This window comes from Monomorium pharaonis, chromosome 2, assembly GCF_013373865.1.
Source record: "Monomorium pharaonis isolate MP-MQ-018 chromosome 2, ASM1337386v2, whole genome shotgun sequence".
Taxonomy (NCBI): domain Eukaryota; kingdom Metazoa; phylum Arthropoda; class Insecta; order Hymenoptera; family Formicidae; genus Monomorium; species Monomorium pharaonis.
This window is the reverse complement of record NC_050468.1, coordinates 17,723,291-17,751,271: the sequence shown is the minus strand read 5'-3', so window position 1 is coordinate 17,751,271 and position 27,981 is coordinate 17,723,291. Positions and strand designations below refer to the sequence as shown.

Below are 27,981 nucleotides of genomic sequence, written 5' to 3'. Positions count from 1 at the left end.
GTATTAATATAATATGAATTTGAATAATTATTATATATAATATATAAACTGCATAATTATATAACTGTTTAATATTATTATAATATTATATATAATATTATTATTATATATACTATTATATATATACATATAATAGTATATATAATATATTATATATACATAGTATATGTAATATTATATATACATTATATATAATATTAAATAATATATAATATTATAATTATGCAACGATATGTAATTATGAAATAAGATAATCAACATATCAAATCAAGCTTAAAAGAAATATATTTTTTTTTAGTTTAATAACAATCTTGCATGTATTTTCGCGTTGTATATCATTGATTTAAACCGGAGACTGCCAATGTTGATTAAGTCGATAAACTTTAGCCGTACTCACGTATAATATATAAAACATATAATTTTCTCTTTGTTCAACAGTAACAATTTAACATACGAAATATAAATAGAGACGCATTATACATATTAAAATATAACGCGTTTAACCAAAATGGATGTACATAATTTCATAGAAATGCCTCTTATGGTGCGTTTGCAGGACTCGCTTCGCTGCAAAGACGAGAAAGCTGAGAGAAAGGAAATTTCGATTGGCATTTTCGCCGACGGACAGGGGAAAACAAGAGTTCTGGCGTGTAGAAAGTGTATATTTTATTGTAATTGTACGACTACGTGAATATCTTAATTTATTATAATTTATAGATAAAATAACCAATCATGTAAGTATGTTTTACGAATTAATTCGTATGTTCATGGCGCAGAGTTTGTTGCCAAAAACAGAAATTAGGTGAAAGGCAGAATTCTTAACTTTGTATCTGTTCAAATGCAATTTTTTCATTTTCATCGTCCTTTGATTGTCTTGTTAAAAGATCCTTTTGATAAATATCTAGAAATGTCACTTTCTCGAAAACACGTTTTCTTTACAGCAATTGACAAAATTTATATTAAAAAAAACATATGATTCTTTTTAACATAGAGCATGTCTTTACTAGACAATTATTAACAAAAAATACCAAATTTTAGGGGATCAGTAATACAGTAATATGAACGTTGTTTTGCCTTATAAGCAGAGGCAGATATAGGGTAAACTTCATTTCGCATGAAAAGTCGAAAATTCAAGTACAACAAACTTCATGCTTTTCAAGAAACGAGATGCATCACACACACTATCGTGTTTATGATCTGAAATAATATCTATAATTGTTCTGTTTCACATGAGCAAAGTAAAGTCCATACCTCTCTATGCTTACGGTTCGAAACGAGGTCTCTATTTGTACTGTATATATTTTATAATTACTTTTTTGTTAATAATTGTTTAATAAAAACATGGTCGCTCTTAAAAACTACCACATTTCTTTTTTATACTAATTTTATTGATTGTTATAAAGAAAACTTGTGTTTTTGAAGAAATAAAATTTCTGGACATTTACAATCTTTTTTCGTAAAAACATTTCGATGTAATCTTTGTGTTCATTGCATTACAACTCAATCACAAATTCAGTTTGTCATATTATTTAGATCAGAATCAGCGCAACTCAGTTACATACACAAAAGACTGTAAGGATCTTCCAACGGCAAATAGGACTGATTCTTTTATGTAACGTCGGAACGGAAACTCAACAACGAATAATTAATACCGACCGACAAAGCATTCATAGACTGATTAAATTATCTACCTCAACGAATCAAATCGTATTAATGTCCTTCATGTACTATAATTGTCAGCTTAGAACATCACGATAAGAACAGTGTTACTGTAAGTTAATGCGCGTAAAGTATATATTGTACCTATGTCTTTAATTCTGTAATATAACTCTGCCAAGGGGTAATGTTATTTATTTAATATAGCATAGTATCCGATGATTGCGGTGTATCTTTTTTTGTGTATTATACATATAATATATTGATGGTATCAATTAAAAGTATTATAACTACAAAACTACATTGCTTCAAGAAAATTATTTGTCAATTTCTTTTTTAAAAATTTTTCGTTTATATCAGTTTCAAAAATAAAATATGAAATAAATGTAGAGTTACACTAAAAATTAAAAGATTGAAAACATACCAATATTTTTATAAAATATTTAACTGATAAAATAATCATAATTAAATGCCTCAGTTAATGTGCAAAAATGCAATAACTTTGTATTGACACCATCGATATATTAACATTAAAAACTATATTTTAAGATTTTATTTATTTTTATGTTTTTAAATTGTGACCCCGTCTAATGCGAATGCGATCAGAATAATCGAGATTTCATCGTTCAAAGCTTGCATCCACAAATATTGTAACATGTAACTGTTATCTTTTAAAAGAGCATGACACTGTAAATAAATTGTATATCTGTTCTATTAAGAACTTGATAATTAATGAATTATTTATTCGTGTTCCTGCATTGAATTTTCATACAGATCAACAAACTTGATTATAAAGGTATATCATGTCATAATTTATATAAAAAGGGTGTAGTCTTAATTAAGATAAAGATATAATCTTTGAAAATGTGTGAAGATGGAAAGCTTGTAAACACTTTTGTTTGAAATATTAATCGAGTTAGTTCTACAAATAACATTCACAAATTATTCATTGTACATTGCAATATAGAACCAACATATAAATACGATTTGTAACGTACTCGCGATCACGATCTGTCCCAAACAAAATGTAGTTCTACAAATCATAAAATACCCTAAAATGTCATCGATAAATCGCGATCTGTAGCCTCAATCTGTATGTGACGATTAATCTGTTTGCTCTCACGACGCGTTCCCTTCTGACATGCAGTATCCCCTGCGCACGATGCACGAGGGTGATAATTCAATGTAGAAACTGAATCCGTTCTCCCAACCTCCACCGATCGGTTGGTCGGGTTTGCATCCATCGCTGGCTCTCCCTCGAAACTATATATTTCGCGACGGCGTATGCAGGAAATGGTATTTAACAGGCCTAACCGGGTCCGACCCCGAGTGTACGCACGTAGCCGATAGTCAACATGATGGAGAGGCGGACGTAGAGAAGAGAGAAGGAAAACGAACGAGTACTGGTCCCTCCTCATGTCCAATTGACGTGTCCGAGGAAGTGACGGAAGGATGAAAGCGCAATGTACTTGAACGTCCCATAAGCGGGTTCAACATTAGAACTACTCCGGTAGTAGTTCGTTCGGCTGCCTATCGTTCAGTCGGGTTGTCAGCCGAGGCTCACTGCACCGCGCGCATCAAATTCGTTTTCTGAATTCCTTTTTTGATTTTTATTTTGTACATTCCGGAAATGTTCGATGTGACGATAATGTTTGACTTGATCGAGAGATTATCTAACGCGTGACGGAAGTAAAACGTAGACAATCACAAGAACTGGTCGTTATCGTCACCGAGTGGGGAGGATCATATTTCTAAAACTGCACGTGTTCGTATACAGGGTAATTTTTCACTCGCAACGAGAACAGGATGAATTTTCGATACAGAATGTGGCAGTATTATCAATGATATAGATAAATCTGATAGCGAATTCTACTGTTGCTTATATAAACTTCAGCCAAAAATATAAAAATAAAACTCGATGTATTTTTCTATAAAAGTTTTTTCAACTTTTCCTATATCTATTATTATTTCCCTTTAGAATCCTTGGTGAAACTTTTACGTAGAAAATATTCTTGGCTTTCCAAAAGTGAAAATTCATTTATCATTATTTAATAAAGATTTATTATATGGCAACATTGTTGCGTGAATAAGTTGTAAATTTCAGAAACTCTGAAGACTTTTACATCCGTAATGCTAAAAGAAATCAGAAACTGTTTGATTAAAACACAACAAGTGCACAATATTTGGTGACACTGGAAGAATAGAGGCTACAAATAAATAATTTTGCTAAAAATCTCATCATTTCAATCATGCTGAAAGGAGTTGTTTTGCTGATTCTCCATGTCTTCTGCGACATTGGTGAGAACTAAATATGTGTCTAAATTGCATATATTTTCTTTAAGTGTGACTTTTATTATTTTGCTAAAAAAGTAAAACAAGAATTAAAAGTATTTTTAAATAAATTTACAAAACTCAATCAAAAATGTATAGTTATAAACGGAAGAAATTTTATATCCAAAATTATGTACAATAATAACCACCGACCATAAAAAGAAATTCCAAAGAATTATACCGTAAGTAATGTAAATACTATGGTAATATATAATAAAAAACATAATAAAACTTTTCAATTTCTTCTTTAAACCGCGCTTACTATATACCACAGTAATTTTACTATAAAATTTTCTCCATATATAAACACAGCCATATAAATAAAAGAAAATATTTTTTAAAATGTAAAGCATTAATGTACCAAAGCAGCCTCTAGACATAATAATATTGTAAAATATTATTGTATCACATCAATCTTATTGTATAATATACAATCTTTTAAATAATTCAAAAGAAACTCAATATAATTTGTAAATAATCAATAATATTGTACAATATTCAAATATTCTACAATAATAAACTAGAAGCCGCTTAAGATTTCTTTAAATTATTTATTTTGCACAGAAAAAAAATAAAATTTAAAAATACAAATTCTGTTGATATTTTTGTGATACATTTATATATTTGTGTGTTTTTTATATGCATACACATTTATTTTTATCACAAAATATTTAACACTTTTGATAAAATAATCTTATAATATACATCATCACACAAAAGTACACCTTATGTTTTTGCTTACAATTCCATTTTTCATGCGTAGAATAGAGTTTTATTCTTTTATTTTTGATCATGGAAATATTCAAATATTAAGGTCACGAACAATAATTATAAACAAAAATTATAAATAAATTTTTCAAAGAAATCACACGAGTATCACGAGAAATCATACTAATTTAAAAAAAATTAAATTTTAAATTTTCTACTAAACAATGATAAATACTTAAATATCACGAAATAAACGACTAATGATAAGAAGTATGTGAATAATATTCTCGTCGAAATCAAGCATCATTAAGCACAAGTCTTCGATTAAGATAGTGAAGGCAGAGTGTAACAATTTCAGTTATAAACTATGGTAATAATTTACCACTAAAAATGGTAATAATTTTTCTTTTAATCAATAAACATATAGTATTATAACACTAATTTACAAAGTTGAGCAAGGGCATGAGACTACTTCCAAGGTAATTTACGACGCTAAACACGAATTGAAATACTTTTATCAGATTCAGTTAAAAAAAATTTTTCCAATATATAGTTTTATTAAAATTAGAAATTAAATCGGAAGTATATACATTAAACACTTAATTTGTGCTTTTTATATAAAAAAGTAATTTAAATAGGTAATTTCAGCAATTCTATGATTATGCAGTCCTTCTTTTTGATAATATATTGTCTACAAATGTAGCAGAAACAATTAGTGTTGTACAATCTTCTCCATATTTTTACGTAAAAATATAAACTCATCCAATAGTTCAGTGTAATATTTTTATAAACAAATAATCATAAATGTAATATTTATTAGTCATAGGAGATATAGTATATCTTAAAAATTCAATCTGATGGAACTTTTCTAACAACAAATTGGAATTGAGCGCCAAAAAGCTTTTCAAAAATTTGTTATTTCTTTTTTTGCACTATAATTAATATAAAATTGGTAAACTAATGTAATTATTTTCCGATTTATGTCATTAAATACTTTCAAAACCAAAAATAAAAAATATTTCAATTTTCAAGTATAAAATATATGTAGTTATATATATATATACATACATGCACACGTATATATACATATATTACACCCAAAAGAAATAGAACGAGAATATAGACATTTTTACAATGCATAAATGAATTAATCAATTAGAAATATATTTCCCTCCTTCAGAAATGAAAGCTTTTGATTTAATTAATTTTTTTATGCATTATGCGTTATGCAAAAGTGCTCCCATTTATATTATTAGTAAAAAAATATATATATTATTACTATTTTAATACGTATCAGTAATATTTTTAAATTATAATTGTAATAAATATTTTAATAAATGTGTGAAACTTGTTTAGCTTGTATACAACATATATATATAAGTCATAAGGTTTTGATAAAATCAAAATAAACTTATAAATTTTGAAAAAAATAATTAATTTTTTAAGATTTGATATATAATTTATCCCACTTTCACATTGTGTTTCTCAATCTATCTTTCTGTTTCAGCATTAGCAGGACAGTGCGGAAAAGTGTGGGTTACGGTTTCTTCTTTATGGAGACCAATTGCTGCTAGTGACAAGGTGGTCGATGCTGAATTAGAAGTAAATTGGGAATTTGATTGTCCGGCAGACACAAGATATTCAGATACTCACATCAAGGTGTTCACTGCTGATCCATTAGCAGCACATAGTAATAAATTTTGTTTGATTCTTTCGTATATCGTATTCAGTGTAAAAAACAATTAAAATCGAAAAAAATTAACGTAAAAATAAAATTAACGCGTATGTTTTATTTTAATATGTATTAACTATTGCATTAAATATTAACAGACGTAGCTCGCGTCAAGTATATTTTTCATCTTTTCAGGAGATTATACTTATTGTTATTAATATTTACAGTATTTGTCGTTATAATTTATTACATTAAAGATAATATAAATATAACAAAATATAAGATATGATAGTAGCTTGTAATCACTAAAATTTCTTTTATTTATTCTTATGTACAGATTTTATCAACAAAGTTTATAAGTTAAAAAATTTTAAGTTTATTTTACTTTCATGTGTTTCATTGATTGCTTAGTACAGATTACCAGCTTATGTATGTGCGTTGAAACGTTTCGAGTCTGTCGTTAAAACTTGTTCGCTAAGTCTCTCCCTTCCGCCTATCGCATTCAATTTGAAAACATTGATCCGTTCGAAATGAATCCCTCGATAGTTTTGAATCGTTTCCAATCCGATTTATCTTACAGAATGAATCGTCGTGAAATTGAACGCAACTATCCCTTATCATATTTTCTCGCCGTAAAGTTATCGAACTTTGGATACCAAAAAATTTGTCGACACAACCACGGATTCTATTTGTTTCAGACAAAATGATCAAACCTGAATTGATCTTGACTTCCTTACAACGTCCTCGAGGATATTATAGGACAAATATTACAGTCGGTCGTCCTCCGCTTCCAGGAGGTTGGGACACAAAGGATGGAGCAACCCTTCCAGGATCACATTGTCTCGATTATTATGCAATCCTTTACAAAGATGGTCATATATTTTCTATGTCTTGTTTGCAAATTTGGCCAACATGGATGTACGATTTGAGGTACTATAATTTTTTACATATTTTTAAAGCGTTTTCAAACGTATATAAATATGCAGGAAGAATAAATCAGGTAAAAGAAATATCAAGCAATATTGAAAATTTGAAGAATTGTGATTATAAATAATCTTTAATATTATACGCAAACATAATATAAATTGTTTAAAATTATTTTTTATTATTACAAATTTGACAGGTCATAATAATCACACGCAATCTTTTGCAGCAATTAACTGCTACTAATATGTAAACAATGTTTTTCTATATTGTTAAAGGAGAGAAATCGGAATGCTTCCTATCGGCAGTCTAATGATACCTGGGACACACAATTCTGGCTGTTACAAACATGGTGATTTGACGCGTCGGGACGCCTTTCAGCGATACTTGTTGACACAAGATCGTGATGTTTGGACGCAATTGGTGCATGGTATAAGATATCTGGATATCAGAGTTGGATATTATCCATCAATACCAAATGGCACAGCTCTTGACGAGGATGGGAATCATATAAATAGATTCTGGGTCAACCATGATGTCATTCGCATTACACCTCTTTCTGAGATCTTAAAGGATGTGAGGGACTTTTTAGATGTAGCGAGAGGCGAAGTTGTCATTATGGACTTTCATAGGTCAGTTACATAAAATATAGCTATCTAATATTATATAGTATTGTACTATTTTAAATTCACGAGAGCACGTGTTTATTGTAAATTAAACTTGTGAAATAAATTAAAAATTCAATTAAACGGCCATAAAAAAATTATATTCCGAGAAAATTCCAAAAACTAAAATAATTAAATTGTTATTTATCCTTCCCAATAAACTTTATTTAGCTTTTAACATTCATTATCCAAGTAACAAGAATTGATAATAATTATCATCATCTTAATAATAAAAATCACGACGTAAAAAATGTCATTTTAATATTAACTATGACGATAAATAAGCTTGTTTGGTAATTAGATAATGTATTTAAAAGAGTAAAAAATTGTTTAATTTTCATATTTGTAGGTATATTTAACGCATAAAACATTATAATAATATAAAATATAATTATTTGTCGCATAAAAACGTCATTAATAAGTAGGCTTCTATGTATTCTATAATAATTAATATAGAATTAACAAATAGATTTCCTGTGGGCTTCGAAGGTAGACCAAACAGACATCGGAAACTACTAACTATTTTACATCGAGAATTCGAGAGTTTAATCCTGAAACCAGACAGAGGGATTGAAGGTCTGGGACCAACATTAAATGACATTTGGACTGATGGAAAGAGATTAATTATTTGTTATGGTGACAAGCACATAGCAAATGGTAAAACATTTTTATAATCAATTTTTTATTTGCAAGATTAAATAGTTAAAACTCTTTAAAACTTTTAATTATAATAGTAATCGCGTACACTGAGAAAAAAAATGTTAACTTGACTAAATTTTTCGAATTAATAAAATTTCATCAATTCAAATATTTATGTATTTCAATCAAATATATCCTAAATACTTAAAGTACAAATATTTTATGTATTTAAAATAAATGCTTGTACTGAAAACATGTAATTAAGTTGAAAAATTTAGTTAAATTAACATTTTTTCTCAGTGCATAACAATTTCTATTTAAATCTTTTTCATTTAGAATATGATTGGCTGTGGCCACCCTTAACGCAAGTATGGGGTAATCAACAAACTGTGGAGGGTTTGTTCGAATATTTGGACGAAGAGATTTTAGGGTCAAAGAAACGTAGAAATAGTCAAAATCCATTATGGGCTGTAATGGCGGAATTGACGCCATTTCCACTAGACATTTTCTTTAATTTATCTGGCGGACTTCGACAGATGGCTGATTCTGTAAATCGAAATCTCACTGTCAAGTTCCAAGAAGAATGGTGGAAAGAAACAAACATCGTTGCCACAGACTTTTTTCTCGGAAACGATCTGATCTGGGTATCGAGAATGTCAAACATAAAAAAAAGTAACATCGCGCAATGGCGTTTGTAATCTATATAATAGAATTTCATTGATAAAATTAAATTTACTCAAAAATAATAAAAGAATATTATTACAATGAAACAATAGCTTCAAATTTTCATAAATCTTAATAAAGATGAAATTAATGCACATTGTGATATAAATTAATATTTATCTGTAAGATTATTCAATTGTATGAATTTCACAAGAAATGTAAGACACTAATTTATCCATTCAAATAATATTGTTATATAACTTTAAACAACCAAATAATATAAACTTTGTTATCTATAAATAACAATAACACAATCTATTTAAACAATTTCAGTTTGCAAATTATTAGTGGAAAATTGTAAGACATGTTAAAAATTTTATAAACACTAGTATTATACAATCTGTATATCAATTTTGCAAATAAACATTTAAAAATTCCAATTTAAATTTACAGAAATAATAAAAGTGTAAATTTTAAATTTGTGAAAGTAAGTCCTATAAAGTTTTATATAAATAAAGTTATTACAATGTAAGATTGTGATATATTTGCAATTAACAGTACATAAAGGTTTTTTCTAAAAAAAATTGTTTATGCTGTTCTATCTTTTTAATCATAATCCTTATTTTAATCATTTACGAATATATTTGATGTTTTCTTTTTAATTATATAAAAAAAATATCTTACAAGAAATTACTTCAAAATCTAAATTAAGAATTTCTTTTCAAGACTAATTGTAAAAGCTTTTTCAGTCTTATTTATGTTTTTTCATTAAATAAAACATTGTTAATATAATGTTGTAGCTAATACTAAATTAAATGTTATAATCAATCTATGTACTTTAAAGTAATGCGTATCTCGCAGCGCAAATGCTCACGTTTAAATCTTCCCGCTCGGCTACCTGCATCAGATTACCTATCACCGTTTCATACATTTGACTTGCTAATAGCCCTCACCAGTTCAGACAAGAATACACAACCGGTAACGCGGCGACTTCCTCAGTGGACGCGAAGAGGACGAAGGAGATTAAGCGGACAAGATCGCGCCAGGAACAATGCTAGCGAACGTAACTGCAAACGAAACAAAAAAAGAGCTTTGGTGGTCTATATATGCTTGGTGGTCTTGCGTACTTGTGCTAAAGATGATGTTGCTGATGTGGTTTACCGGGCGGATCCGAGTAAGAGAACAGGTAAAATTTTCTAAGTCTTTTACATTTTTCGTTGTTAAATTTATTTGTGTATGTTTTTGTTTGCCTATTTGACTTTTATCAATAATTATACGTAGCATTTATTAGTTGTGATTGTGGTTAATATTTTACCTATGATGGAATTTTCTATATCCATATTTTTTACAAAGAAAATTTGTCGTGATTTATACTGTTATAAATAAACAAAAAAAAATAATATACAAAATTAACGAGTATTTATGTATAAATAATATTTCTCTTGTGTAATTTTATATATATTTTTTAATTCTTGCCAAACTGCCGTTAAGATAAATGTCTCAGTGACACATCTAATATGTTTGGACAAAAACTTATTATTATTAATCTCATAAATTATTTTTTAATAATATTTTGGTTAATTAAAATCTTTGATATTTAAATATTACAATTAAATTTGAGTATTATAATAAAAAAGTATTTGAGATTAATAACAATAAACATAAATATCCGGATATAAATATATATTATTTGATGTTTATTTTTGGTTCTTCTTAAAAGCAGCTCATAAAATAAACCAGAATAGTGATATCATAATATTAAATTGATTATTAATTTAATATTAATACTGATATTAATAAGCATCTATAAGATTACCCCACCCCAAAATACTACAAGAATTTAATTATACACAAATGTATGGTCTTTCATATACCTACATATACATATATATTATAATATGTAATATTCTACATTAAATATCTATAATTTATTAATGTGCAACAATTTATCACAAATTAATAAATTAATAAATGTATGCATCAGAATATTTATATAATTGACGATTAAAATTAATTTATGTAATTGATAATTAAAATCGTTTAAGATTTAGTTCATTTTTTGTTTGTTTTCATGGGTAAATGTAAAAATGTAGAAAAAAAGAAAATCGTTAAAACCTCGATCAACTTCATCTTAAATAATGCGCTTACAGGAAAATTTTATAAAATAATAACAATCATTGAACAGAATAAAACCAACCATGAATGCATAATAAATGAGTTGACTCACCAGTGTATTCTTTTCATCCAATAGTCACTATGTGTCGTTCAAACGCTGCCCAATGCCATCATATATCTAAACAAATATTAATTTGCTTAAAACAGAATATTGTTTTAATTATTTTATTAAATATTATTTATATCCCTAACAAAAATAATGCGTTTGTAAGATGTATACTTAAATGTTGAGTAGATATTTCAATTAAGTTTTAAACCATTGAATTGTTTATAAAATAGAAATTTAAAATTGGAACTGTTTGTTAGATATTTATAGTTATGTTTATAAATGTTTGTAAAATGTTACTATTACACTAAAAAAAAGTCTTGTTTAATTAATTAAAAACTGGTAGGTTCAATTAAAATCTGTGAATCTTATACTCTTTTAACACATATTACAGATTTAACTTTGAAGTTGTATATTCATAGCTAATTAGCATGTAAAACAATTATATATTTCAGGAAAAATCCTAATTGTCTGCAAATTAATTGCCAACAACATCGATTGCTAACAGACCGTTTGCCAACAAATTTTTTTCGCACGAAACTTATCGCCTACAAATCAATCGCTCTTACAAGCTCTTTTGCGTACAAATAAAAAGTTAAGAGATGACGTACGTTTACATACATAAATTTTTACGTACAAGCTCCATTGCACTCATAATATTTTATTGCCTACAGATCGATTGCCTACAAGCTCTTTTGCGTACAAATAAAAACTTGAAAGACAACTTACGTTTGCACACACAAACTAGTCTATAATAAAGGATTTAAGCTTTAAGCCGTAAGAAACTGACCAATCATAGTAGTTTTTTATAAGAGTACTCAGTTATGATTGGTCAATTTCTTACGGCTTAAAGCTTACATCTTCATTGTAGACAAGGCCTTTAAGTATTTGTTTAAATTAAATTTAAATAAATGATGGAGTTAATTCTAATTCTGAGAATTATAATTAATTATATTTGTAAATTGCAATTTACACTTTACACAATCACGATAAGAAAACGGTTATATCTTTTGATACTTAATCGCTAATATGGTAAATATTTAAATGTGAAACTTGCAAAAAATATGAAACGAATGTTTCGGCTATCACATGTCGAAGGGTATCATGAGACGAAGTGTTATTAAACATCAGCGTAATTCGAGTTTATGTAATAAGCAAAATGCTACTTCATCGCCCCATATTCATAGCACACTTTTATAAATAAATGCGTAGTTTTATTTTTGAGATTTTATAGTATATATAAATATATAATATAAACTATAGATATATTTAAGATGCATTTATTGATAAAAATAAATTGAGAATATAAACTTTAATCTTACCTGTTTAAAAATAAAAGATATACAAAATCAGTTCATTATATCAATCATTCATTTAACATTAAATATACTAACATTAATATTACTAAATGTTTAACAAGAACGTTTTAGATTTCCAACTTTTTTCAATGCTAAATATTATTATTTCATTCTATACATTTTCTATTATATGTAATTTCAATATTAGACCAAATTCAAAATACAATTAGTAAGAAAAGTGATATAATTCATGTAGAACCTAACAAAGATTGTGACGTAAAAATATAGATCCCGATAAAAATTCTGCTACATAAACGCATATTTAAAAAATATTGCATATTTTTATTAAAAGAATATATAGATGTTAAATATATAGATATTAATAAAAATATATTTAAAATATCTTAAAAAATTAAAACTATTAATAAAATATATAAAAGGCAATATTATTTATTCAATATGATAAAAGACTTGTAACTATTATTAAATCCTTAAGTAAACAAACTTTTCTTTTTAATTATTTTATATATTAATCGAACATAATTATAATGTAATTAAAAGAAAATTGCAATTTTAAAGCAATTTTATAATTTTCCTTCAATATTTATAAACTTAGCAAAACTGTAGCAAAATTTTAATAAGCTTTTGAATTATTGTCCCAATACAATTAAAAATTTGATGTATATCTAAATGCAAATTAAATTAATATAGGAAAATTAATAATTAAATTTTATAATCTCAAAATACATCTTTTCCTCATATTCTATATTTTACAATATACAACATACACAATATAAATATAATAAAATATTTAAAAAATAGAGAGAAAAAGAAAAAGCTTGAAATAAAAACTTTCAAGCATGTGTAGTTAATCAAACTTTTCTTTCACAGTAGAAATACTAATTAAATAATAAATGGAATATTTGTTTTTCAATTATATAAATTTTTAGAACCTATCTTTTTCTTTTAAAACCTATCTAAGCTTACATTTATGATCTTTTTCTTCCATATGAAATAAACGTCATAGAAATACTGTGAAAGTATGAACAAATAAATCTAATTTTTATCTTTTTCAGTAAAAAAAATTTTATTATTTATGAATTAGTAAAAATCAACGTTCCAATTTAATTGACTCATTTACAATTTGATTGATTGCACAGGTAATTCACAGTGAAGAAGATAGGATGTGGATGACAAAAAAAGCGGACATAATTTTATGTCCAACTGGAGATGGCCATGCTGACGTGATTCGCATACGAAGTGCTCATCGACACGACGTTGAGACTATTCTTCCTTTTCTATTTGTTACGCCGCTTTGGTTAAATGTCGAGACATGCAATTCTACAGTGAAGATCTTAATACCAGGCTTTGCACTAGCCAGTATATTGTATACGTTGGTGTACATGCAGCTTATACAAATGTCTGTTCGTTGGAAATTTTCTTTTTATGTAACAATGTATTGCATTTTGATTTATATAAGCACAATTACTGCAGTCAGATACTATCTTGCTATGATGGCTCTCTACTGATTTAATTACTATGAGAGAATGAATAATAAGAATGAGAAAAAAGCTTTTGCTACATTATAAATATTAGATATTTATGAAAATAAAATAACATTGCATTATTACTTAAGAAGAAATAAAGTTGATAATGTGCTCCATCATAAAAACATCAGATTTAAAAAATTAAGATATTTAGAAAAAATATTGCAGAATGAAGACAAAAATGTATGTATGTACGTGTTTCGTATTGCTTTAACAAAAAAAACAAAAAAAAAATATATATATATATATATGTATATATTGACACGATGCGTAAAGTGTCTATCTCTAACAGATAAGTATGTACACAGACACACGTTTATCTCAAATTTGATTTTAATCTTAAAATAAATTTGACTTAAGACGAATTCGAGAGATTTCGGGAATTCTCGTGATCTCCGCTTTTATAGATGCGATCCTGCTCGAGGATTTCGCGCCGCTCACTTCCACAAAGATCATCGACTCATTACGAAGCTCTGCCTGACTGATCGTAAGAGTTATGTAAACTTGGAAGATCTTGTTTGTAATTGTTTGCAGTAATTTTATTTTTGTTTGTAGTTACACTGTTCGACTTACAGTTGCGCTTAAAAAATTTAAATCAAGATTTTTTTTAATCCGCTTTTTTCATGTGATTCAAAATCGTTTGTAGTTGTTTGTAGTTTCCTTTCTTTTCATTTGTAGTGTCACCGTTAAAAAGTTATAAACATTTGTTTAAATATCCAAAGCGTGAACATTGTTAATTACTATTGTAACATTTTTCAAATGTCCTTTTTCCAAGTTATATAAAATTATTTGGTATATAAAATTGTTTGTAGTGCTTTTCTTTTCGTTTGTAGTTGCATTGTTCAGAAGTTACAAACATTTGTTTAAATATTCAAAAACAAATTTTGTTAATTATTTACATTTAAAAAATGCGCTTTTTCCATGTTATTTAAGATCGTTTGTAGTTGTTTGTAGTGCTTTTCTTTTCGTTTGTAATTGTATTCAGGAGTTATAAAAGTTGGATATTTATCTAAATATCCAATTCTTTGTTAATAATCAAAATATTTCAAATTCTTTTATTTCCGTTTTATTCTGAATCGTTTATATTTGTTTCTGATAATTTTTTTTGTTTGTAGTCGCTCGAATAATATTTGTTTAATTCTTAATGGTCTTAAACTTCTAAAAGGCCATTTAGCCTTTTTATATTGAACGTTGCACTTACTCTTCTTCTGTATTTATATTTAGTTTATGTACAAATAATTTTATTCTCGAATGTTTTTTATTTATTCTAAAGAAGAATCTTAAACTTCTTTCTTTCTGAAAGACATATTTTTTAAAATAAAATTTTAAAATAAAATTATAAATTATAATACATTTTCAGGTTGTTTCTAATTTCAAACTTTCTCTTTGTCGGTCACGTGTGTGAAGTTAACATCTCAAAGTTTAGCATCTCATAAAAATACTGCATAATTACTTGCATCCAATATAGTTCTACACTTCTTGATAGGTTTCAACAATAGTTCCGTTGAATTACGTATTTTAATTAAATTTTTATAAATGAGATGCTAACTTTCAAAATCACATAATATCATCTCACCGTATTTTGAATATACGACCACAGAGAAGACTAAATCTATAGAGTTCTATCGTTTAAAAACGTCCTGTCAATAGTTCTGATGATTAAATTAATTTTTGTTACAAAATTATGTATAACAAATTTTTTGTTACAAAACATACGTATATATGCGTATACGTCTGCGCACGTGGATTTGGTGTAACTGGCATCTCAGCTAGACAAAATTAATTAATTTAAAAAATTTAGAAAGTATTTTTCAACAACTATCTTGATGGAAAACTTGTATTTATTGTATTTAGGTCTAGACATGAGATGCTGGTCAAATATCGACAGTTCTATTTCTTTTAACGCAGTTTTCATATAGATACGGACGCATACAATAATTTTCTAAAGAGTTCCGGTAATATAAATAATTAATACATTTTTTAAACAATTATTTTGCCCAAAAAATTTGTATTTTTGAGGGCTAGACGTGAGATGCTGTCTTTCCCGGTCTCTTCTCGTCTCTCCCGGTCTCTCCCCGCCTCTCCCCGTCTCTTCCGGTCTCTCCCTATCTCTTCCGGTCTCCCCCCGTCTCTCCCGGTCTCTCCCCGTCTCTCCTTGTCTCTCCCCGTCTCTCCCCGTCTCTCCCGGTCTCTTTCCGTCTCTCCCGGTCTCTCCCCGTCTCTCTCGGTCTCTCCCGGTCTCTCCCCGTCTCTCCCGATCTCTCCCCGTCTCTCCCGGTCTCTCCCCGTCTCTCCCGGTCTCTCCCCGACACTCCCTATTTCTCCCGGTTCTCTCCGACACTCCCTATTTCTCCCGGTCTCTCCCCGTTTCTCTCGGTCTCACTCAAAAAATTTGAATTTTGAAGGCAAAATAAATGTTTAAAAAATGTTTTAATTATTTATATCACCAGAACTCTTTAGAAAATTATTGTACGCGTCCGTGTCTATATGGGAACTGCGTTAAAAGAAATAGAACTGTCGATATTCGACCAGCATCTCACGTCTAGCCCTCAAAATTCAAGTTTTTTGAGCAAAATAATTGTTTAAAAAATGTTTAATACTTATATCACCGGAAATCTTTAGAAAATTATTGTACGCGTCGGTATCTATATGGGAACTGCGTTAAAAGAAATAGAACTGTCGATATTCGACCAGCATCTCACGTCTAGCTCTCAAAATTCAAGTTTTTCGGGCAAAATAATTGTTTAAAAATGTTTTAATTATTTATATCACTGGAACTTTTTAGAAAATTATTGTACGCGTCCGGAACTATATGAGAACTGCGTTAAAATAAATAGAACTGTCGATATTTGAGCAGCATCTCATGTCTAGACTTATAAATACAAGTTTTCTATCAAGATAGTTGTTGAAAAATACTTTCTAAATTTTTTAAATTAATTAATTTTGTCTATCTGAGATGCCAGTTACACCAAATCCACGTGCGCAGACGTATACGTATATATACGTACGTTTTGTAACAAAAAATTTTTTTGTTATTAATTTAATCATTAGAACTATTGATAGGACGTCTCTAAACGATAGAACTCTATAGATTTAGTTTTCTCTGTGGTCATATATTCGAAATACGGTGAGATGCTATTATGTGATTTTGGAAGTTAGCATCTCATTTATAAAAATTTAATTAAAATAGGTAATTCAACGGAGCTATTGTTGAAACCTATCAAGAACTGTAGAACTATGCTGGATGCAAGTAATTCTGCAGTATTTTTATGAGATGCTAACTTCACACACATTTGTCGGACAATGTACGCTTATAAACTATATATATCAAATTATCTTCCCTATCCTACTAAGGAAAGAATACAGAAAGATTATTACGCAAAATGTCAAATTCTTAGATACTTAATGTTATACCTTATTATTACAGCACCTTCTACCTCTTACACTCAAACACTCTCTTTTACACTAATCTCTTTTTCTTTCTCTATCAAATTTCTTTCGTTCAAGGCTTCGCCCCCCTCCCGCACCCACCCCGTCCAAGTCGCTAACCCATGTACTATCTGCAATGCGGAATCGTATCGTGTGCAATAGGGTCCGTGTGCAATCGTGTCTGTGCGCAATCGGGTCCGTGTGCAATAGGGTCCGTGTCCAATTGGGTCCGTGTCCAATCGGGTCTATGTCCAATTGAGTCCGTGTCCAATCGGGTCTGTATTCAATCGAGTCCGTGTCCAATCGCGACTGTATCCAATCGTTTATATGCGCAGTCAGGACTGTCCCCAATACTACCAACTTAATTTTTTCTCCCAGCACCAGCAAAAGCTATTTTCGAATGCACCCACTATGTCTTAGGCCGGTATTCATAGTCGATTCTTATATTTAAGATCATCTTAAGTACAGTCTTAAGATGCCATCAATCAATCACAGAGCCGTATTAGCATCTTAAGACATTACTTGAGACGATTTTAAAATAAGATTCAACTATGAATACCGACCTGATGATAGCTATACCAAGATTGCCAAATTGTGCCGAAACTACTGGAAGTTTAACGGAAAATGGCGAAACCAATCACAATCGAGAGCGGTATTGACACAACTCTCCTTAGGCCGGATCTACAATAGGTGTAGTAAATCTTATGCCATTAAAAATTGACCAATTATAATCGAATATGAGAAGAATAATCGAATATAATTGGTTAATTCCTTATGGCTTAAGGCTTACTACACCTATTGTAGATTCGGCTTTATAGGAACTTTATTTAAAACCGGCTTGTGACGACTCTCAGGGCCTAAACACAATACCAGGCAACAGGCAATAGGAACAGAAATAATAAAAGAAAGAAAAAGAGAAAAAATCTTCTCTCTTTCTCTCTTTCTTTATTTCCTATTCCTATTACCTGTTGCCTGGCATTGTGTGATGGCCTTCAATCTTTTCCAATATAGGATACCCCTTCCACAGCCACGGCTTGGTACCAAAGCTCCAGATCTGGCGGCACTGCGAGACCCCTCGATAAGCAAATAACGACAAGATAACTATCGGATTTCTATCTGATCTAAATATCCGTTTGTTACTTTTTGATAAGCTAATCCTATCATTATATTCTGGAAATTATTCTTAGCAAATTTATTATTAAATATATATTAAAATAAATAATGTTCTGTTTACAATATTAATATGTTGTACAACTGTAATTTTTTACAATTTATAAATACATTATCTTAATTAAAGTTTAATTTAATTCTTTTTAATCAAAAATTTAAATTTAATAAAACACGATAATGTTCATCAATACACATTATTATTTTGTTACTTGTGATTTATACATTAAGACAAGATTAGTAACTAGTTAAAAAATTAAAAGTTAATTACTTTTAACTTAATTTAGTTAATTTTAAATAATTTAATTTTTAACTCTAATTGGTTATTTTTTAAATAAATTTTAACTTATTATTTAACTCTTTTTAATTAAAAAATTTTATTTGTGCAAAAAAAATTATAAAAAATACATTTATGCATAAAAACAATACTTTTTTGTTTCATGTAAACTCAATTCACACGCAACACATTAAATATATTTGATGATCGATATTGTAATTGTGTTATTGTATTGTGTGTTAGTAATCTAACTTAAATAAATTATGTAGTTTTTTAATTTAATATAAATAATGTTCTCAAAATTAACTTTACTTTAACTTGAGTTAAAATAACTCTTAACGTAACTATAACTGAGTTAATTTTTTGTTCACTTTTATCTTAACTAAATTATTTGATAATCTATTAACTTTAATTTAATTTAGTTAAAAAAATACACGAATTTACACAACTTTGTGTGCAATTTGTATTAAAAACAAATCCACCTACACATGTTTAAAAAATTTTTTTTAATGATTGAAATAGATCTAATTTTGTTTCGTTTATTTTGTAGATGTCCAGAAAAATTACATGAGACGTCTTTAAAATATTATAAAGATGTTTAAAGATCTAATTTGGATATTTTAAATACACTAGACCACAACATTGCGCGCGCTTCGCGCGCGCCACTTAGCATTTTTATATTGAACATTGCACTTTTTTTCTTCTGTAATATTACTCTCACACACTTTATCATATTTAATGCCCTTCTCTATCTCACGCTCTTTCTCCCACTCTCTAAATTATTAATTATAATATTAATGATATTAATTATATTATTTTCATATTGTTCAATATTACTCTTACACTTTACTTTCTTATTTAATCCTCTTCTTTATCTCTCACGCTCTCCCACTCTCCTCCCTCCACCCCTCTCTCACTCACTAAACACAAATTAGTGATTATATTATATTTTCATGTTTCTTAATATCACTCTTACATACTTTATCTCCATACTTAATCCCCTTTAAATAAATTAAAAATTATAATATATTATATGTAATGTTACCTGTTAATTTTCAATCAATTTTCAAAACTTTCACTTTCTGGCGAACTCTTTAGAAAATTATTGTACGCGTCCGGAACTATAAGAAAACTGTGTTAAAATAAATAGAATTCTCGATATTCGATTAGCATTTCCCGTCAACCCTCAAAATTCAAGTTTTCCGGAAAATATAATTGTTTAAAAAATGTTTTAATTAATTATATCACCTGAATTCTATAGCAAATTATTGTACGCGCCCGGAACTATGTGAGAATTACGTTAAAATAAATAGATCAGTCGATATTTGATTAGCATTTCAGGTCTAGCTTTAAAAATTCAAGTTTTCCGGGCAAAATAATTGTTTAAAAAATGTTTTTATTAATTATAACACCGTAACTTTCCAAAAACTATTGTACGCGTCCAGAACTATATGAAAACTGCGTTAAAATAAATAGAACTGTTGATATTCGATTTGCATTTCACGTCTAGCTCTCAAAATTCAAGTTTTTCGGGTGAAATAATTGTTTAAAAAATGTTTTAATTAAATATATTACCGGAACTCTTTAGAAACTTATTGTACGCGTCCGGAACTATATGAGAATTGCGTTAAAATAAATAAAACTGTCGATATTTGAACAGCATCTCACCTTTAGCCCTCAAAAGTCAAGTTTTTCGGGCAAAATAATTGTTTAAAAAATGTTTTAATTAATTATAACACCGTAACTTTTTAAAAAACTCTTGCAGGCGTCCAGAACTATATGAGAATTACGTTAAAATACATAGATCTGTCGATATTCGATTAGAATTTCAGGCCTAGCCCTAAAATACAAGTTTTTCGGGCAAAATAATTGTTTAAAAAATGTTCTAATTAATTATTTCACCTGAACTTTATAAAAACATATTGTACGCGTCCCGAACTATATGAGAATTACGTTCAAATAAATAGATCTGTCGATATTCGATTAGCACTTGTCGTGTAGCCTTAGAAATTCAAGTTTTTCGGGCAAAATAATTGTTTAAAAAATGTTCTAATTAATTATATCATCTGAACTTTATAGAAACATATTGTATGCGTCCCGAACTATATGAGAATTACGTTAAAATAATTAGATCTGTCGATATTCCATTAGCACTTGTCGTGTAGCCTTAGAAATTCAAGTTTTTCAAGCAAAATAATTGTTTAAAAAATGTTTTAATTAATTATATCACCTGAACTTTATAGAAACATATTGTACGCGTCCCGAACTATATGAGAATTACGTTAAAATACATAGATCTGTCGATATTCGATTAGCACTTGTCGTGTAGCCTCAAAAATTCAAGTTTTTTGGGCAAAATAATTGTTTAAAAAATGTTTTAATTAATTATATCACCTGAACTTTATAGAAACATATTGTAAGCGTCCCGAACTATATGAGAATTACGTTAAAATAAATAGATCTGTCGATATTCGATTAGCACTTGTCGTGTAGCCTCAAAAATTCAAGTTTTTCAAGCATAATAATTGTTTAAAAAATGTTCTAATTAATTATATCACCGGAACTTTACAGAAACATATTGTACGCGTCCCGAACTATATGAGAATTACGTTCAAATAAATAGATCTGTCGATATTCAAATAGCACTTGACGTGTAGCCTTAGAAATTCAAGTTTTTCGGGCAAAATAATTGTTTAAAAAATGTTTTAATTAATTATATCACCTGAACTTTACAGAAACATATTGTACGCGTCCCGAACTATATGACAATTACGTTAAAATAAATAGATCTGTCGATATTCAAATAGCACTTGACGTGTAGCCTTAGAAATTCAAGTTTTTCGGGCAAAATAATTGTTTAAAAAATGTTCTAATTAATTATATCACCTGAATTTTATACAAACATATTGTACGCGTCCCGAACTATATGAGAATTACGTTAAAATAATTAGATCTGTCGATATTCGATTAGCACTTGTCGTGTAGCCTTAGAAATTCAAGTTTTTCAAGCAAAATAATTGTTTAAAAAATGTTTTAATTAATTATATCACCTGAACTTTATAGAAACATATTGTACGCGTCCCGAACTATATGAGAATTACGTTAAAATACATAGATCTGTCGATATTCGATTAACACTTGTCGTGTAGCCTCAAAAATTCAAGTTTTTTGGGCAAAATAATTGTTTAAAAAATGTTTTAATTAATTATATCACCTGAACTTTATAGAAACATATTGTAAGCGTCCCGAACTATATGAGAATTACGTTAAAATAAATACATCTGTCGATATTCGATTAGCACTTGTCGTGTAGCTTCAAAAATTCAAGTTTTTCGGGCAAAATAATTGTTTAAAAAATGTTCTAATTAATTATATTACCGGAACTTTATAGAAACATATTGTACGCGTCCCGAACTATATGAGAATTACGTTAAAATAAATAGATCTGTCGATATTCAAATAGCACTTGACGTGTAGCCTTAGAAATTCAAGTTTTTCGGGCAAAATAATTGTTTAAAAAATGTTCTAATTAATTATATCACCTGAACTTTATAGAAACATATTGTACGCGTCCCGAACTATATGAGAATTACGTTAAAATAATTAGATCTGTCGATATTCGATTAGCACTTGTCGTGTAGCCTTAGAAATTCAAGTTTTTCAAGCAAAATAATTGTTTAAAAAATGTTCTAATTAATTATATCATCTGAACTTTATAGAAACATATTGTATGCGTCCCGAACTATATGAGAATTACGTTAAAATAATTAGATCTGTCGATATTCCATTAGCACTTGTCGTGTAGCCTTAGAAATTCAAGTTTTTCAAGCAAAATAATTGTTTAAAAAATGTTTTAATTAATTATATCACCTGAACTTTATAGAAACATATTGTACGCGTCCCGAACTATATGAGAATTACGTTAAAATACATAGATCTGTCGATATTCGATTAGCACTTGTCGTGTAGCCTCAAAAATTCAAGTTTTTTGGGCAAAATAATTGTTTAAAAAATGTTTTAATTAATTATATCACCTGAACTTTATAGAAACATATTGTAAGCGTCCCGAACTATATGAGAATTACGTTAAAATAAATAGATCTGTCGATATTCAATTAGCACTTGTCGTGTAGCCTCAAAAATTCAAGTTTTTCAAGCATAATAATTGTTTAAAAAATGTTCTAATTAATTATATCACCGGAACTTTACAGAAACATATTGTACGCGTCCCGAACTATATGAGAATTACGTTCAAATAAATAGATCTGTCGATATTCAAATAGCACTTGACGTGTAGCCTTAGAAATTCAAGTTTTTCGGGCAAAATAATTGTTTAAAAAATGTTTTAATTAATTATATCACCTGAACTTTACAGAAACATATTGTACGCGTCCCGAACTATATGACAATTACGTTAAAATAAATAGATCTGTCGATATTCAAATAGCACTTGACGTGTAGCCTTAGAAATTCAAGTTTTTCGGGCAAAATAATTGTTTAAAAAATGTTCTAATTAATTATATCACCTGAATTTTATACAAACATATTGTACGCGTCCCGAACTATATGAGAATTACGTTAAAATAATTAGATCTGTCGATATTCGATTAGCACTTGTCGTGTAGCCTTAAAAATTCAAGTTTTTCAAGCAAAATAATTGTTTAAAAAATGTTTTAATTAATTATATCACCTGAACTTTATAGAAACATATTGTACGCGTCCCGAACTATATGAGAATTACGTTAAAATACATAGATCTGTCGATATTCGATTAACACTTGTCGTGTAGCCTCAAAAATTCAAGTTTTTTGGGCAAAATAATTGTTTAAAAAATGTTTTAATTAATTATATCACCTGAACTTTATAGAAACATATTGTAAGCGTCCCGAACTATATGAGAATTACGTTAAAATAAATACATCTGTCGATATTCGATTAGCACTTGTCGTGTAGCTTCAAAAATTCAAGTTTTTCGGGCAAAATAATTGTTTAAAAAATGTTCTAATTAATTATATTACCGGAACTTTATAGAAACATATTGTACGCGTCCCGAACTATATGAGAATTACGTTAAAATAAATAGATCTGTCGATATTCAAATAGCACTTGACGTGTAGCCTTAGAAATTCAAGTTTTTCGGGCAAAATAATTGTTTAAAAAATGTTCTAATTAATTATATCACCTGAACTTTACAGAAACATATTGTACGCGTCCCGAACTATATGACAATTACGTTAAAATAAATAGATCTGTCGATATTCAAATAGCACTTGACGTGTAGCCTTAGAAGTTCAAGTTTTTCAGGCAAAATAATTGTTTAAAAAATGTTCTAATTAATTATATCACCTGAATTTTATACAAACATATTGTACGCGTCCCGAACTATATGAGAATTACGTTAAAATAATTAGATCTGTCGATATTCAAATAGCACTTGACGTGTAGCCTTAGAAATTCAAGTTTTTCGGGCAAAATAATTGTTTAAAAAATGTTTTAATTAATTATATCACCTGAACTTTATAGAAACATATTGTAAGCGTTCCGAACTATATGAGAATTACGTTAAAATAATAAGATCTGTCGATATTCGATTAGCACTTGTCGTGTAGCCTTAGAAATTCAAGTTTTTCAAGCAAAATAATTGTTTAAAAAATGTTCTAATTAATTATATCACCGGAACTTTATAGAAACATATTGTACGCGTCCCGAACTATATGAGAATTACGTTAAAATAAATAGATCTGTCGATATTCAAATAGCACTTGACGTGTAGCCTTAGAAATTCAAGTTTTTCGGGCAAAATAATTGTTTAAAAAATGTTCTAATTAATTATATCACCTGAATTTTATACAAACATATTGTACGCGTCCCGAACTATATGAGAATTACGTTAAAATAATTAGATCTGTCGATATTCGATTAGCACTTGTCGTGTAGCCTTAGAAATTCAAGTTTTTCAAGCAAAATAATTGTTTAAAAAATGTTTTAATTAATTATATCACCTGAACTTTATAGAAACATATTGTACGCGTCCCGAACTATATGAGAATTACGTTAAAATACATAGATCTGTCGATATTCGATTAGCACTTGTCGTGTAGCCTCAAAAATTCAAGTTTTTTGGGCAAAATAATTGTTTAAAAAATGTTTTAATTAATTATATCACCTGAACTTTATAGAAACATATTGTAAGCGTCCCGAACTATATGAGAATTACGTTAAAATAAATAGATCTGTCGATATTCGATTAGCACTTGTCGTGTAGCCTCAAAAATTCAAGTTTTTCAAGCATAATAATTGTTTAAAAAATGTTCTAATTAATTATATCACCTGAATTTTATACAAACATATTGTACGCGTCCCGAACTATATGAGAATTACGTTCAAATAAATAGATCTGTCGATATTCAAATAGCACTTGACGTGTAGCCTTAGAAATTCAAGTTTTTCGGGCAAAATAATTGTTTAAAAAATGTTTTAATTAATTATATCACCTGAACTTTATAGAAACATATTGTACGCGTCCCGAACTATATGAGAATTACGTTAAAATACATAGATCTGTCGATATTCGATTAGCACTTGTCGTGTAGCCTCAAAAATTCAAGTTTTTTGGGCAAAATAATTGTTAAAAAAATGTTTTAATTAATTATATCACCTGAACTTTATAGAAACATATTGTAAGCGTCCCGAACTATATGAGAATTACGTTCAAATAAATAGATCTGTCGATATTCAAATAGCACTTGACGTGTAGCCTTAGAAATTCAAGTTTTTCGGGCAAAATAATTGTTTAAAAAATGTTTTAATTAATTATATCACCTGAACTTTATAGAAACATATTGTACGCGTCCCGAACTATATGAGAATTACGTTAAAATACATAGATCTGTCGATATTCGATTAGCACTTGTCGTGTAGCCTCAAAAATTCAAGTTTTTCGGGCAAAATAATTGTTTAAAAAATGTTTTAATGAATTATATCACCTGAACTTTGTAGAAACATATTGTACGCGTCCCGAACTATATGAGAATTACGTTCAAATAAATAGATTTGTCGATATTCGATTAGCACTTGTCGTGTAACCTTAGAAATTCAAGTTTTTTGGGCAAAATAATTGTTTAAAAAATGTTCTAATTAATTATATCACCTGAACTTTATAGAAACATATTGTACGCGTCCCGAACTATATGAGAATTACGTTAAAATACATAGATCTGTCGATATTCGATTAGCACTTGTCGTGTAGCCTCAAAAATTCAAGTTTTTCGGGCAAAATAATTGTTTAAAAAATGTTTTAATGAATTATATCACCTGAACTTTGTAGAAACATATTGTACGCGTCCCGAACTATATGAGAATTACGTTCAAATAAATAGATTTGTCGATATTCGATTAGCACTTGTCGTGTAACCTTAGAAATTCAAGTTTTTTGGGCAAAATAATTGTTTAAAAAATGTTCTAATTAATTATATCACCGGAACTTTACAGAAACATATTGTACGCGTCCCGAACTATATGAGAATTACGTTCAAATAAATAGATCTGTCGATATTCAAAAAGCACTTGACGTGTAGCCTTAGAAATTCAAGTTTTTCGGGCAAAATAATTGTTTAAAAAATGTTTTAATTAATTATATCACCTGAACTTTACAGAAACATATTGTACGCGTCCCGAACTATATGACAATTACGTTAAAATAAATAGATCTGTCGATATTCGATTAGCACTTGTCGTGTAGCCTTAGAAATTCAAGTTTTTCAAGCAAAATAATTGTTTAACAAATGTTCTAATTAATTATATCACCGGAACTTTACAGAAACATATTGTACGCGTCCCGAACTATATGAGAATTACATTCAAATAAATAGATCTGTCGATATTCAAATAGCACTTGACGTGTAGCCTTAGAAATTCAAGTTTTTCGGGCAAAATAATTGTTTAAAAAATGTTTTAATTAATTATATCACCTGAACTTTATAGAAACATATTGTACGCGTCCCGAACTATATGAGAATTACGTTAAAATACATAGATCTGTCGATATTCGATTAGCACTTGTCGTGTAGCCTCAAAAATTCAAGTTTTTTGGGCAAAATAATTGTTAAAAAAATGTTTTAATTAATTATATCACCTGAACTTTATAGAAACATATTGTAAGCGTCCCGAACTATATGAGAATTACGTTCAAATAAATAGATCTGTCGATATTCAAATAGCACTTGACGTGTAGCCTTAGAAATTCAAGTTTTTCGGGCAAAATAATTGTTTAAAAAATGTTTTAATTAATTATATCACCTGAACTTTATAGAAACATATTGTACGCGTCCCGAACTATATGAGAATTACGTTAAAATACATAGATCTGTCGATATTCAATTAGCACTTGTCGTGTAGCCTCAAAAATTCAAGTTTTTCGGGCAAAATAATTGTTTAAAAAATGTTTTAATGAATTATATCACCTGAACTTTGTAGAAACATATTGTACGCGTCCCGAACTATATGAGAATTACGTTCAAATAAATAGATTTGTCGATATTCGATTAGCACTTGTCGTGTAACCTTAGAAATTCAAGTTTTTTGGGCAAAATAATTGTTTAAAAAATGTTTTAATTAATTATATCACCTGAACTTTGTAGAAACATATTGCACGCTTCCCGAACTATATGAGAATTAAGTTCAAATAAATAGATCTGTCGATATTCGATTAGCACTTGTCGTGTAGCCTTAGAAATTCAAGTTTTTCGGGCAAAATAATTGTTTAAAAAATGTTTTAATTAATTA

General features: G+C 28.4%; 3 protein-coding genes and 1 long non-coding RNA gene across 10 annotated transcripts in view; 3 read left to right on the top strand and 1 right to left on the bottom strand.

Annotated features, from left to right (window-relative positions):
• LOC105836681 (palmitoleoyl-protein carboxylesterase NOTUM) overlaps positions 1–2,010 on the top strand; it is a 30,261-nt gene extending 28,251 nt beyond the window's left edge. For both annotated transcript variants that reach the window (XR_004962188.1, XM_036282809.1), the window contains exon 9: positions 557–2,010. Coding sequence is in view for 1 of the 2 variants with exons in the window: in XM_036282809.1 (XP_036138702.1) it covers positions 557–588 (32 nt within the window). In the remaining variant the exon portion in view is untranslated. The remainder of the gene's footprint in view (positions 1–556) is intronic.
• Positions 1–27,981, bottom strand: part of LOC114255532 — a 45,454-nt gene that overhangs the window by 13,723 nt on the left and 3,750 nt on the right. Inside the window, exon 2 of the long non-coding RNA XR_004962189.1 lies at positions 11,486–11,551. This is a non-coding gene — a long non-coding RNA (uncharacterized LOC114255532). The remainder of the gene's footprint in view (positions 1–11,485; positions 11,552–27,981) is intronic.
• Positions 3,150–9,717, top strand: LOC105836682 (PI-PLC X domain-containing protein 1). 6 transcript variants are annotated; one of them, XM_012680880.3, is made up of 7 exons: positions 3,150–3,421; positions 3,761–3,954; positions 6,203–6,385; positions 7,066–7,297; positions 7,570–7,923; positions 8,426–8,613; positions 8,932–9,717. In XM_012680880.3, exons 2-7 carry the CDS (start codon positions 3,906–3,908, stop codon positions 9,291–9,293), a joined length of 1,368 nt encoding a protein of 455 aa, XP_012536334.1. In that variant the 5' UTR covers positions 3,150–3,421; positions 3,761–3,905; the 3' UTR covers positions 9,294–9,717. The 6 variants fall into 6 exon arrangements, with proteins under 6 accessions (XP_012536334.1, XP_012536333.1, XP_012536332.1 ...); XM_012680879.3 differs by having other exon boundaries at positions 3,748–3,954; XM_012680878.3 differs by having other exon boundaries at positions 3,150–3,434.
• On the top strand, positions 9,876–15,126 carry LOC105836683 (prostaglandin E synthase). Its single transcript, XM_012680881.3, has 2 exons — positions 9,876–10,444; positions 13,938–15,126. The coding sequence occupies exons 1-2, from the start codon at positions 10,310–10,312 to the stop codon at positions 14,304–14,306; spliced, it is 504 nt and encodes a 167-aa protein (XP_012536335.1). The 5' UTR covers positions 9,876–10,309; the 3' UTR covers positions 14,307–15,126.